At 47.3% G+C, this 14,056-nt stretch overlaps 1 protein-coding gene across 13 annotated transcripts in view; it reads right to left on the reverse strand.

The window, feature by feature from the left end:
- The window catches only part of LOC122377394 (protein retinal degeneration B-like), a 34,519-nt gene extending 20,588 nt beyond the window's left edge, over positions 1 to 13,931 (reverse strand). For 4 of the 13 annotated variants that reach the window (XR_006255853.1, XM_043357377.1, XM_043357378.1 and 1 more), the window contains exons 1-7: positions 13,646 to 13,920; positions 9,006 to 9,205; positions 2,643 to 2,769; positions 1,673 to 1,805; positions 731 to 934; positions 399 to 538; positions 25 to 142 (exon numbers count right to left, since the gene is read on the reverse strand). Coding sequence is in view for 9 of the 13 variants with exons in the window: in XM_043357377.1 (XP_043213312.1) it covers positions 25 to 142; positions 399 to 538; positions 731 to 934; positions 1,673 to 1,805; positions 2,643 to 2,720 (673 nt within the window). In the remaining 4 variants the exon portion in view is untranslated. Of the gene's footprint in view, positions 1 to 24; positions 143 to 398; positions 539 to 730; positions 935 to 1,672; positions 1,806 to 2,642; positions 2,770 to 9,005; positions 9,206 to 10,487; positions 10,775 to 13,645 lie in introns of those variants that run through there. The other 9 variants (XR_006255854.1, XM_043357379.1, XM_043357374.1 and 6 more) reach the window with 5 other exon arrangements.
- Between the last annotated feature and the right edge of the window lie 125 nt (positions 13,932 to 14,056).

Below are 14,056 nucleotides of genomic sequence, written 5' to 3' on the forward strand. Positions count from 1 at the left end.
TTTCTGCGAACCATCTCCCCTTACCAATATCGTGAATGAACTTTTCGATCTTGCTTTGCATTCCCCAGTAGCGGAATTCGACCTTGCAGAGCTTGTAGGCGCACATGATAGCCTTCCCGTTGGCGAGAGGAGTCTTCTTACCCTGCATCAACACAAAGGCAGTGATGAATAATGGTTCCCTTTCGATAAACAGATAATAAAGTTAGAGGTTACGCCGAAAAACGGTTGGATTTTGAATTAATTGCGACAAAACACCAAAATAACCTACTGAAGTATAACTGACTTGTGGGGGTAGATACGTGTACGCAATGATATCCCTTCACCGACATGAAACTCCCTCAATAAACGGTGTCACTGACGTCCTGACGTTCGCTAAAACAGTCGCAAGAATTACTGACCTTGCACTCGCCCCAGTAGTCCTGGATCCAGTCATCGTTCAGCGGTCCGCGGCCGGTCCTCTGTGACACGTAGATCCGGGGGTCCTCCTCGCGCAGGTAGTCGCCAATGCCCAGCTGGTCTCTCACCACATCAATTAGGTCTGCAGACAAACACAGCCCACCATCAACATTGGTCACATTTCCGTCGAATATTTCGCTTACTTCTAAAAAAGAAATTGAGTTAAGCGGTAGTAAACTCACGAAGAGATCGAGCAGAAAAGCACAGACCGTGGGACAGAAACCTATCGAGGCCTGGACGAATCAGAGAGCATTGAGCAGAACTGATCGCTCACCGACTGTCCTGCCGCTCAGCTCGGCCTTGTTCAGCTGGAACACATTCTCCTGGTGACCGCCGTCGTTGAAGTAGTAGGTCTCGATCTCCAGACTGAACTTCTCCACAAACGGACAGGTGTAGCGCGTCTTGGTGTACGGGTAGGCGTTCCACGCCTCCTCCTCGACCGTGAGGGCCGACTTGGGCAGCAGGTTTTTGAACCAGCCTGCAAGGCACCGTACAACGAGGTTGTCACAATACGAAACATCCATGAACAAAACACATTGAAAAGCAATATTAACGGACAGTCGCAAAAGCCATGACAATGTGCAATGCATTCAGCATGGTGTTACCTGTAAACCCACGGCAATTTTGAAAACATTTACATTTACGCCCAGAAACGTTGGCAACCTTGATCTGCACGTCATATTTGATTAGCTCATTATGACGTGAGAAAAACTGCGCTCCGTCGGATGTAATTCGAGCCCACCGTGAGCCTCGCGTCTCCAGCTGACTGCCCTTATTGACGTAACGAGCTTAAACTAGCTTTTTGTTAGCCAGATGGCGCGCTTATTAACATTTCCTGCACAGAGTCTCCTAGCACCAAGCAATGATGTATGAGATGAGAGATTTAACCTCACCCACTAACAAACTACGAGGAGTTAAATTAGTTTGGTGCGCAGATGACAGGACCGACCTTTGTTTTAGAGAGTCATTCCAAGACACTTGCTATATTTAAATTACTGATAAATCGAAGACGACCCATGACGGGCGCCCAGTGAAACTTGCCGTTGTTCCATGCATGTTACCTACCGTGCTGAAACTTTTATCATTAATTTTCTTCAATAATGTATAAGAATCAGTTGGGCATGTAAATGATAACGCCTACAATATCAGTAACAACCAGAATCGCCAAAGAACCTCTCGGCTCATCCAAACGAGCGAGTATGCACCGGCAGCTCACCGGGCAGATGGCTGCCGACGTGGTAGATTTTGTGGGTGTACTGTCCGTTGCCGCCGGGCCCGTCCTGGTACGGCTCGTTGACGAGGATCTCCACGCCGCTGCCCTCGCCGTGAGTCTCATCCCGACTCTTTTTCTGTAACAAAGTACGCCGTAGATTGTCGGATCGGGAGATTATGACGCACGTAACGGTATGTGAAGACTGGTTCTGAGATCATTCAAAGGTTACAATTATGGTGGTAAGGTATCAGTATCAGACATGTCTTATCATTGACGAAAAAATGTAGCCAAGCAGATATCATTTTCTTTATCGTGAAGCACTGGCCCAATCACGGCTCAGCCACAGTAATACGTACCATAAAACGTTACGAGATGGTGACCAAGATAGCATGACTAATGAAAGCCTGCCTTCAGTAATGGAACCATGTAGTCATTGTGCAATGGAAACCCTCACTTTTCAGTCAAACGTATCCACTGACTGTTCTTCCCACCCACGGAAAAAGCATAGCGTCTTTCTCAAAGATAACAAGATGGTGTGCATTGTGTCGCATGTGACGAGTGTGCGTTAAATATGTAAAGGAGCAGCCGAGATGGTGAGAATCGCCGGTCTTTAAGAAATTAAAATACCAAACAAAAACGAATCCTTGAGCCTAGCCTGGACAAACAGTGTTTGTGCGTATGTGTTTGGAGGGACCAAACTGCTTGGGCGCTAAATAATATTTTAAGTGAGCAGAATTATCGCACTTCAGTAATGTTTTGCCAACGATTACGGAGCGTGCTAGAAGGCAATTTACTAATCACTCGGTCACCCCGTAACCAGAGGTTATGATAGATAAAATCATAGAAATAAAGATGCAACACTGATACGATGAAGGATGGGACAGATGATGATGATGATGATGAATTGGGGTTTTTGGGCGCCCGGACTACAGTGGTCATCGGCGCCCAAGGATGGGACAGATTCGGTACTCACCGCTATCATGTAAAGCTGTGCAATCCTGTACTCCTCGACCGTCAGCGGCAGTGGTATTCTGTACTCCTTGACTAGCATGGTGGCCGGTTAGCGGAGCCACCGGGGGAGCGCACACCTCCGGCCGCTGCTGGCGGCAGACAGACGGACGGAGCGGTCACCAGCGCGGCAGGGCACAGACACCAGTCACGCGACGGGCGGAGCCGGCAGAAGCACCGCGGCGGCGGCCGTAACGCTGCGCACGCAGCCCTGTCGCCCGACACCTGACACCTGACCGCCCCGGGCGGTGTCAGACGCGACAGGTCGACCGGGCGCGCCCTGACAGACCACGGGGACACACTATCGTCTGAGCCGGTACGCGGTGACTCGTAATATTATCGGCAGTACAGATAGGATCTCGCACATATGAAATGTCACACACTTGGGATTAGGCATCCTTGTGCCTATCAGTACAGAGATAAAATAGGTATGAATCAAGTAGCAGGCATGCGATGGATTTAAGATAGGGTAGTGTGGGGTAATTTGAACATATTTTTACGTCTTCTCCGTTGTACCAAATTCCAGTTCAACCCTGGATGAAGAAAAACTGCTTCAGTAGCGCAAGTGTCACTTGCTTTCACCATGCAAGTCTCATTTTTGGACGAGCCGAGCATACCTTGAATAGCATAGCCTCACTTTTCCACCAAGTCACGGTGTGTTCAAATTGCCCCACCGTGGGGTAATTTGAACATACTGCCTTTACCTGTCATAAAAACGATAGTCTCGCCAGCACCGATGTTGTTTGACCCATAAACAAATAGGCAGAACAATTCTAAACATACCTTCACTTGAAAAATCAACACAACAGCAAAAATAACAGTTGCAGAGTATCTATATCTGCACGCTGCACACCGGTCAGTTGACAGAATTCGCCCCTCTTCAATTAACAGAACGTCTATCATTTTTGTTCGATAAAAACTCTCCCAACCGTACTACATCTGTTAAAGTGGTGCCAATCGAAACCTGGACATTTGGAGTTCTGATTTTGTCCAATGTCCAATTCGGAATTGGTTGGGCAAAGGTAGCAGGCTGGACAGCATTGGACGATGGCTTGCTACACTTCAGCGCTTTTTATAAAGTAATCGTGCATATAGCATTGATTGGCGAATGGAAAGCTTGTTAAGCTCTCAATATAATGAACACTTTTCGGCTGGTAGAATTACATGATAAGCAATATAAATGACAGTTTTGAGTGTTGATAGCTGCATAATTTTCGAACATATTTGGACAAATTTGACTTTAACATTTTTGGACGGAAAATCAACAAAAATGCCGGACATTAGACGGATATTAGACGTAAATTTTCTAAAAGTGGCATCACTTATCTGCTACTGCCTTGGATCGAAAATATTGGCAAAAAAAAAAACTGGGAGCGTTGTTTTTTCGGAGCTATCCCTGTCTTCATTCAAATTCTCACACTATGTTCAAATTACCCCACGCTAAAAGTTATTTTGCCATTTTAAAAAACAGGGTTCAAAAGCAAATTTCTTGGATTGACGGCACTGATTAGGTCATTATACAACAAAAGCCGTTGCGTATTAGGCGCTAGCAATGCAAGATTTTGCGCTGCAATGAAGTTGCAATGACGTGTTGTTAGGCGTTTTTCCTTGCGAAATTGATTTTTTACACTGTGCGTCAACATCTTCATTCCCTGAAACTTAAAACCCCGTTCATATGATAGCCCTTTTAGTTACGATAATTTCTCTCATTGGTCTTATGGTCATGCCACTTATGGATTTTCCGTAATTTTCTGTTATTCACACTATGTTCAAATTGCCCCACATGTTCAAATTACCCCACCCTACCCTAATGAATACTAGTTGCGCAAAGAAATGGAAGTCGGAGAACGTAACTACATATAAAAAGCATAATATGTAGGTATATAATACAGTCCCCGTTCTGTGGGATTCGGTGTCGCTCCGTCAGAGCGGCAGACCACCCGTCCGACCGGCTTCTAATCCGATTTCGGCTCGGGGCCCACGAAGCCGAAGGGCGGTATCGATCTGCGAAGCACCTCCTCTGTGCCTGTCCAGTGTCCATCACAGCAGTGTAGATCATAGTGTAGGGGCGAGGGTCATATAGCGGTATACAGCAGACGTATTGGTATCAATTACATGAACTGCCATGTTACGCTGGAGTAACTCGTTTATACCTACCATACAGTAGGTACTTCATCTTATCTATGTTGTTGGGTATTTACGATAAATTTAGATGACTTCGTTAGAGTCATAATCATAGTATCATCTGGTCAACCTTCCTATCCTACATAAATTCGTAGTCAAAACTGCGTGGCGATTAGAATTGCAACGGCTTTTGGGTCAGACTTTGAAGGAGTTAACAACTTTTTCGATCGAAATAGCGCAAAGCTGGGCATACCATTCAAATTTTCGGAACGTCCGCTATTCACGCTGAAATAATAATAAGACTGCTTTTTACGGAGCGAGCGAAGCGAGCGTAGTCTTTCCTTAGATTAACCCTATTCCTGGCGGGGGGGGGCCTCAGGAGCCCCCCCCCCCGAGGTTTTTTGGTTATATCTCCCAAACGCTTTGAGCTAGGAAGCTCAAATTTTCTGACTTTTTCTAAAAGGCTTTTACGCAACATTTCTGAAAATTTTGAGTTGATCTGACCTCAGGTCAGGTCACCAGAGGGCAGAGGCGGTTTGGTGACCCTACCTCAGAAAAGTTTGCAATCACGCCAGAGCTAGAGTTTTTGACCGATCAATTTCTTCTCTTCAGGCTTTAGTGAGGGTACCAGTATGTGCAATTTGTATATCTCAGAATTTTCATATCTGTGACCTGAGGTCAGGCCAGACTCGTGACCTTTACATTGCAAGCCTATGGGAAAATATTGAAACGCCTCCTGCTTCGTGTAAACGAGACAAAACCACCCAGTTCTTTCAGTATTATGGAAGATTATCTCATCGGTGATGATCCTGGTGCCGCTAATTGACAGGGGCACCGGCAAAGGTCATCTGAGGTCATGTGACGTCATAAATCGTTTTTCTGTCAATAAATCACGACATGATGGTGCTAAAGACTTGTAAGTGGTACCAAACTGCTCGCCTGGTCAAGGCGCGTCGTTTGGTATGCAGCATGACCATACCCCACAACCTCATTGATGAATGACCTGACCTTGACCTCAGGTCAAATTTTAAATTGACCTGTGAAGGTCATCACATACTTATTTCGCATCGCCTCGGCGAGAGCAACAAAAAATGTATTGGTTTTATGTCTCTATGTTTCTTAGTTTAAAAGTTATATAGGTAACTAATTCCAAAACATTTTATCGTTGATGACCACTGGTGACCTCAATATTGACCTGACCTGAAAATGTTTTATGTAAAAGTTGTAGATCTTTAAACGACCTATCAAACACCGTTCGCCGTTTGTCGCTGCGATGTGTAGTTTTTGAGATCTGAAGGGGGGGGCCGAATCGGCCCCCCGCCAGTTTCTTGTCCCGGCGGAGCCCGCCAGGAATAGGGTTAAAGGGACCCTCCCACCTTCAAAAAAGTTAATGAATTGGCATGAAAGTGATGTCGCTCGGTTCAGAAAGAGCAAAAACGAATATCTACCAAATTTCATCGAAAAATATTCACCGGTTTTCAAGATATTAGACTTTTACTTTTGTTTACTTTTTGGGATCTCCGCTGTTCCTAGCGACTTTATTTGAAAGTGCGGCATTTGTTGCGCGCAAAGCAGCATATACCGCCGCGTGCTACAAAACGTTTTAGTCAAACATTTAACGGACGTTCGAAAGCCTGATGACGTCATCATATTCCCGTAATGGTTAAGAGATAGGGACCACGCTGGTCCCACCCTGCAAGTAAAGGGAAGAAATTTCTTGAACACCATAAAGCTGCGAGGGTTGCGACCAGGATAAATGGTGGTTTCTGAGCCTGGCCGCAGACTTGGCTATCTCAACTCAAAACTAATGTTAAGGTGGGAGGGTCCCTTTAACGGAAATTTCTGAGTATGAGCGGCCGGCCGGCCGGCCGGCCGGCCGTGCGGACGCTTTTGCGAGGCTTATATCTCAGCAACCACTTGACCGATTTACACGGGGTAATTTTTGTAGGGTAGCTTCATTCCTTCTACCAAGTATTGGACTATTCCCGATGCATGCGGGTGACCCCATATGCACGGCCACGCGCAAAACGAAGAGGTGTCAGTTTTATAATTGTTGCAATATCTCGGTAACTACTCGGGCGATTGCGCTGAAAGTTGGCATGTAGGTAGGCACCCACTAGGCACTGCATATCCATGTGCCAGAGTTGGGGTGCTGCTGCACGTGCGCACGTGCAGGGGTCGTTTCCAGATCTCGAGAACGGCTGGACCGATGGCGCTCAAATTTGGTACACGGTTAGGGACCAGTTAGTAGGGTGCCGTGCACAAGTCAGTTGGGACCCATTCTTCACGTGCGCACGTGCAGGGTGCCGCTTCCAGATCTCGAGAACGGCTGGGCCGATTGTGCTCAAATTTGGCACATCGCTAGAGACCGGTTAGTAGGGTGCCGTGCACAAGTCAGTTGGAGGTACCCCCTCGAAATTTCGCACGTGCAAGGCTCACCCTCTCGCTCGCTCCGTTAGTCGCCCCAAAAGGCGCTATACTGGTTTATATTGGAGCAAAATCACCTGGTGGTATTACCAATTGTTCACACTTCACCTTGGTCCTTGGTGGAACGTCGGGAGGGAGATCAAAATGGCAACGATCTAATTTTACGAATGCACAGAAAACCACGGCACGTATCACCGCGAAAATGGGCTAAGCTTGTAACACATCCATTTTAGATACACTGTAGAAAGTTTGACCGCAGTTGACCTAGGGTTAGATCATAAGGTCAAGTTACGGGACCCTACATTACATCTAAAAAATTGCGATCGTGTCGACCCTAGAGCTTATTTCCTACAACATTAAAACTAGCTGAGGCTAAATAAAAGTACAAGTGCCAGCAACTCGTATATCTCGGATTTCGTACATCTGTGACCAGGGATACGGCTCAATTCACCTCATCATTGTAAAATAATATATAAGTAAAGGAAAACCTTTCACTTTCGACAAGTGAGCGAATACCTCTTCATATTTTCAGTCAGGACATATCAGCCTATATGTAATGGCTGATATGTAGCTGACGCCCAGCAGTCACTCGAAAGGTCATAGTAGGCCAGGTAACGTCGACAGCGTTTTTTTTTTTTTACAATAACATGACAGAAGCATGCGAGGGCGATGAATCACCTGTGATATGTTCAAAAGACCAAAGTTTTCACATACCTATACGGGAAAGACATACGTAACGTATACGGAAAGTTAAGTGTGCTATAAATGACTGCGATGCGCGCCGCCGTTTTTTATGTCGGTGAACAACTGGAGGAGCTTTATTGTGGGACAGTAACGGACGTAAACACCCCCCCCCCCCTACACGGCGCGTGATATGCTTCGCGACAGATAAGGCTTAAAATCCTGCGCTGAGCAGGCACAGCTATTTAAATGTCAGTAGCACGGACTTTTGCTTTGTGTTTGTTATGCTTAGACCTATGCAGTAATGCAGTATGCATTCCGTGTCCTATGTACATAGGTAGAGGTGTGTGGCTTTAGACAGATATGTGTATACGAAAACACATGATCCGTAGGTATATCATATCCATCTTGATCTGTATCTCATACGGTATCAACAGCCCAATGGTTGATACCACTACCTATGTTCAATGTTCATATTATTTTATGTAATGGTAAAATGACTTTCATTTTCTGTAAATGAATGATTAGCTAAAAACACTAATAACTGGTAAGAACACTAACAATGATGATTGACAAAGTCGCACAGTCGGAACGGAAGACTGCAATACCTACGCGCGGAACTTACGGCACGATTGATTTTTAACGCCACAGCCGCGATGGCGGAGGCCTTCACCGACGTAAACAATGCCACACGGGCCTCCATGGAATCTTGCACTGCATAGTTTCGGATCTAGTCATTTCAAATAGTTTAGAGTGTTATACTGGAGCAAACGCCGGAGTTGTATCAAATCGTGCATCCATGCCAATATGCAATTCCCCCGTTACTGAATCACTCATATAGCAGCTAAACTCCGCATCTTTGCAAAATTTTAAAATGTTCCAGTTAAAAAACAAAACATTGGTATGAAACAAATATCAAACATCATTCAAATCGATCGATATCATTTTATACCTAGCCAAATATGGTGTTCACTGTTTGTTGACATACCTACTAATTACAATAAATTTCATACCGGTAATTCCTCAACGAATATCGTCCGCATATGAAGCATAATACAAAGATGTGTGTGGAATCAAACACCACAGCAGTCCTCACCTGAATTCACTGCCGAGTCCAGTCCGGTGGTCGGGCTGCAGAGGTCGGCTCGGTGCGCGCGCTCGACGGACGGCCCCGGCCGGATCGGAGGCCCGGCGACGATCAATGATGGCCGGCGGCCAGAGGCGCGTGCGCCGCCACCGTCAGCCGCGTCCCGACCGACTGGCCCCGGCGCTCCCCCGGCCCGGCCGCGGCCATCGCTGACAAAAACACGTGTTGATCGTCAGCAACACCGTTCCAACACCTCAGGAAATCAAAGATAAGTCAGCATAACTGTTAACCTTCGCCGGCACAGACCATTTCGCGTCCTCCGACGGCACAAGGGGGGGGGGTGTTGGTACGACCCCCCCCCCCCTCGCGTTTCGCCCCTGATCGAGCTAGAGCTTCGCGGGAAAAAAATGAGCGTGTTGCCCGTCACGAAACGAAGCCGATGATACCCAATTTTAAGGTCCTAGGTCATCGGTTGACCTTGCAGGTCAGGTCAATGACCCAAAAGTCGGGAAAATCGGGGCCTGTTAGAACGTCGTAAAGTGTGATTGCCATGGGGTTTTTCGGGATGCTGATCACGAATATCATATAAGTTTTGATCAGAGATGATGTCGTTAAGCATTTAGACCCGGTCGGGTCAGGTCAGGTCAACAGGTAGGGGTCGTAACGGGTATTCGTAGTACCCATCATCCGCCTCTGACAGCTTTATAACGTGTTACGAAGGCACCAAAACTACTTCGTAAATGTTCAAATGGTTGCTAAATTCGAATTCAGCTCCAAAAACTAGCCTAGAAACATGTAAAACTCGAAAAAGTGAACCGAGGTCACCAAAGGTCAATGACCTGACCTGACCTTCAGGTGACCTTGACACCCACCCTAATGCATGGGAGCAACATCAAATCACATGTTTGAACGTTTGAAACCACGAAAAGCTTGCAAACGCGCGGCTAATGCGAGCCGACATACGCCGAATCGCGATTCCGGCCAAACATGGTCTCGGAAAAGAGGTCACAGGTCAAAGGTCATTTGGGTCAGGGTCATGTAATTTTAAGGGTAGGTGTAAAATTGATCAATGCGAAGGTACTGAAAGTTTCGTCGCGATCGGCCGCTTTTTACGCGAGTTATTCCGTTCGTGAAAAACCTTAGGGGGGTTGCATCAACCCCCCCCCCCCTGTGCCGGCGAGGGTTAAAGGAAAGTGAAGCCTTTTCATCAACGTTTAAAAAAGCGTTTATCTTGCATAAATTTTTCTTCAAAATCAAAATGGGCAAACTATACGTAACGCCCAAAACCAACAAAGGTGATATGCAAAATAAGACTCGTGAGATAAGTTTGTCCTTTTCGGTACCTACTACATTCTTCGTGCGAGTCCACCATCGATAGCGCATTTTCCTAATAAAATAGGCATCAAATATACATTGAACACGGAATAGAAAACGAGCGGTCGATAACTCTTATGTTGGTACTTCGACAGACGGCACCCGCAATGAACTCACATTTCAATTCACTCTTTGTAAGTCGGATTGGAATGTGTTCACCTGATCGCTTCAACACTCTAAATATCACTATCGCTGCGCAACAGTTACGTTCTTCCTTAGACGCACTGAATACAGTTCACATCAAAGCAAATAATGTGTACCGTTATACACATAAAAAAACGATTAAAAGAAAACAGCAATAACACAACAGCAGCCCGCACCACTGCACCGCTCTCCGCCCCGTCCCGGTGCGAACTGGCCCTCGGCGCCGGTGCCGCTCCCGGCCGGCCGCGGTCACCTGACCCAAGGCACCTGACCCGCCCCGGGGCGTCGACCGGTCGGGTCAGGCTTCAGCCGGCCAGCCCGGCCCCTACAGTTGAGGCGCGTCTGCCTCGTCCTCCTCCGTCTTCGTGTTGTCACGCTCAGGGAGGGGGGGGGGACAATGACCAGGGCGGTGTTTCACGGGACGCTGCTACCACGCTGCTATCAAATTGCGCGAGCTGACGTCACACTTGTGGTAGTGTTGGAGCAATGGGCCTGTTGATGTTTCCATGGAAACCCAATTTGACACGTGTAAAAGCAGCGTGCTGCTATCACCGGTGAAACAGGGCCCAGGGATATATGCCCACAATAAATGCGTATTACAAACGAATCACAATGCTGAGCCAATAGGAAACTCCGTTCCTGATACGCCTTTACTTGCTCATGCAACCTCAGTAAAAGTAAAACGGACGGGGCTGGTACTTTCCAGCTCTTATCTTAACCCTCGCACTTATGGGGGGGGGGTCGAACGGACCCCCTCGTTCTTTTTCGCGAATAACTCGCGTAAAAAGCGGCTAATCGCGACGAAACATTCAGTACCCCAAGTCAATCAATTTAACACCTAATGGCTAGTACCTACCCAGAAAACTTCATGCCTCTGACCCAAATGATCTTTGACCTGTGACAGCTATTTCTCGAGACCATATTTGGCCGAAATCGCAATCGGCGTATGTCGGCTCATAAAGTATTATCCGCGCGTTTGCAGTCTTTTTGTGTGGTTTTAAACGTTCAAACATGTGCAATGGTGCTGGTCTAATGCATTTTGGTGGGTGACGGTCATCACCTGAAGGTCAGGTCAGGTCAGGTCACTGACCTCCGATGACCTCGGCTCAATTTTTCAAGTTCTACATGTTCCTAAATCCTAAGCGAGATCTGGAACATGCCTTTCACTTGTCACTTGGGGGTTCGCAACGAAAGTAAAGGCTGCCGGTCCAAAAGTAAATAAAGGACGCCGGTGGAAACAGGGCGCCGGAGGGCTTATTAGTCACGTGACATTTGGAACTCCTCCCGCTCTATGGGACTTTATATGCCAAACGTCACGTGTAAATTTAACGAACCTTGATCAAATCGCCCCAGGCGCCCTGTTTTCACCGTCGTCCTAAATAAATACCGAGTTGTCCAGGAGCTCCTTGTCTAAAACTACCTGGCCCAAGGCTATATAAACCTGGCCTGCAGTGTAGCCAAGCCAGCCAATGTGTTTCTCATTGTCTGAACTGTGAGCTAGTATTTCACTGTGATATGCCTCTCTGCGTCCTGTGTTACTGTTGTGTCTCTCGAAACCTGATCACCATGCAATCAACATCCATTGATTGTAAATGTTAGCCAAGCTTCAACAGCCATCTCCATCTATAAACCCTGCATGTTTTGCTGAAGGCCAAAGGAAACAAAAGGAACAAATAAATACATAAGCAACAAAATTAAAACTTTTATGATACCCGGGCCCTGTTTCACGGCAGAGCACTGCAGTGTGCTGCGCACGCGGCGTCGGCGCGTTGGGTTTCCATGGCAATTTATCAACAAACTTCCCTCTGACGCTACGCTTTGACGTCATCGCAAAACGCTCGCACCGCGGCGCCAGCACCGTCCGCACGCTAGCAGTATTCGCACTCAAACTTCTTTTCAATTGGTATTAGGTTCTTCAAGGTCTCTGTTCGAAACGTGATTCACCATACGCTAACGGATACGCAACGTCATTCGAGTGACGTCAGGGGTATGCCTCAGCTCCCAGTGCGCTGCTGCGCGCGCAGGGTCGGGCGGTGAAACAGGGCCCTGGGTACACATCCACACAACATGTCTCGTCACCCGACTGGAAAAAATGCCTCCACTACGCTGAAGTTCTCGGCGGAGGTGATGCGCCGAAATTTCGGCGCAAGGGTTTATGCGCCGAAATTATTTTACCAAGCCATGCTTCATGCGCCGAAAATTTTCAAGGCTTACTGATGGCTGCAGGCTGTAGCCACGCACTTTTCGTCGAGGGGTGGGGGGCTGGCGTGTGTGTGTGACTGTCTTCCAGTGACTACTGTCTACAGACGGTTGTTGGCACGGTCGACGGGATCGGGCAGACAAAAGACATCAGCAGGCCATGCGGGACCGAGCACCAGGGTTCGCTATCACAAAATCTCCTGACTCACAAACTCACTGGCATGTTCCATAACGTAACCTTTATTTTGTTGCCCGGCTCTGATCAGCAGTAGTGCCCAGCCGGTGACTGACGCCTGACGGGGCCTTCAACAGGCGTGGTGCAAGCACGGCCGATGGGATCGGGCAGATACCAGGCCACGCGGGACCGATTGCCAGCGTCCGCTCACAAACCACACGCCGGAAATACAGGAATCACAACGGTCAATACGCACACGATAGCATACGTTATCTGAACTAGGGGATCCGACAATCCATAACCTCACTCTGGATCGGTGAACTGTTCCCGCCGTGGGAGAGTCGCAATCAGGTTCACTGAACATGACTTAAATACCCTGAGACGAACACGAGACAAGATAAGTGATATCTAAGATGTTTAACTCCCGAAGACATTTAATCCTCGCCGGCCGAGGGGGTTGGTGCCACCCCCGGACGTTTTTTTTCGCGATTTACGCCGAAGTACGCCAAAAATTTCGGCGCAAGCCGTCGATTTACGCCGAAGTACGCCGAAAACTTTCGGCGCAAACGCCCAACTACGCTCGAGTTCTCGACGAAAGCGTGCATTTTTTCCAGTCAGTCGGGTCTCGTCATATGTGTCTGTCTGACCTGTGTCTGACCCATGTGACCCATGTGCCTGCCAAATTCCCTAGAGATTTTACAACAGCGTTAATGACCTGAATGAAACTTACAGCATATAAACAGAAACAGATTCCTACCTTGAGCTGTAGCTTCAGCCTTCAGTTGATGCTTCACAACTGATGAGGAACTTCAACTTCGTTCGACATCCAGAAAAGGGATGCTTAGTTCATGTCAATACATCATGAACTCCACAGGAATAATCATGGCATTAAGAACCCTAATTGTAATAAAATCTGGTAAACTATAAAGGTGCGCTGTACTGTAGGACAAAAAGATAATAGGAACCAGGAGAGTAAAATGACAGCACCCAACACACACGGGAGGCGGGGCTCAAAGACTGACAGCGGCGCAAACGCCGCAAACGAACCATAACAATAACAAGTGATCAAGGATGCCAATCACATGAATCACATGCTTTATCGTCTTGAATGTCTCAAAATGACGTCAACAAAATCGGAATGGAAAAGGGAAAACAAATAGAACAAAAA

This window comes from Amphibalanus amphitrite, unplaced genomic scaffold (genome assembly GCF_019059575.1).
Source record: "Amphibalanus amphitrite isolate SeventyFive unplaced genomic scaffold, NRLGWU_Aamphi_draft 000044F_arrow, whole genome shotgun sequence".
In the NCBI taxonomy this organism is placed as follows: Eukaryota; Metazoa; Arthropoda; class Thecostraca; order Balanomorpha; family Balanidae; genus Amphibalanus; species Amphibalanus amphitrite.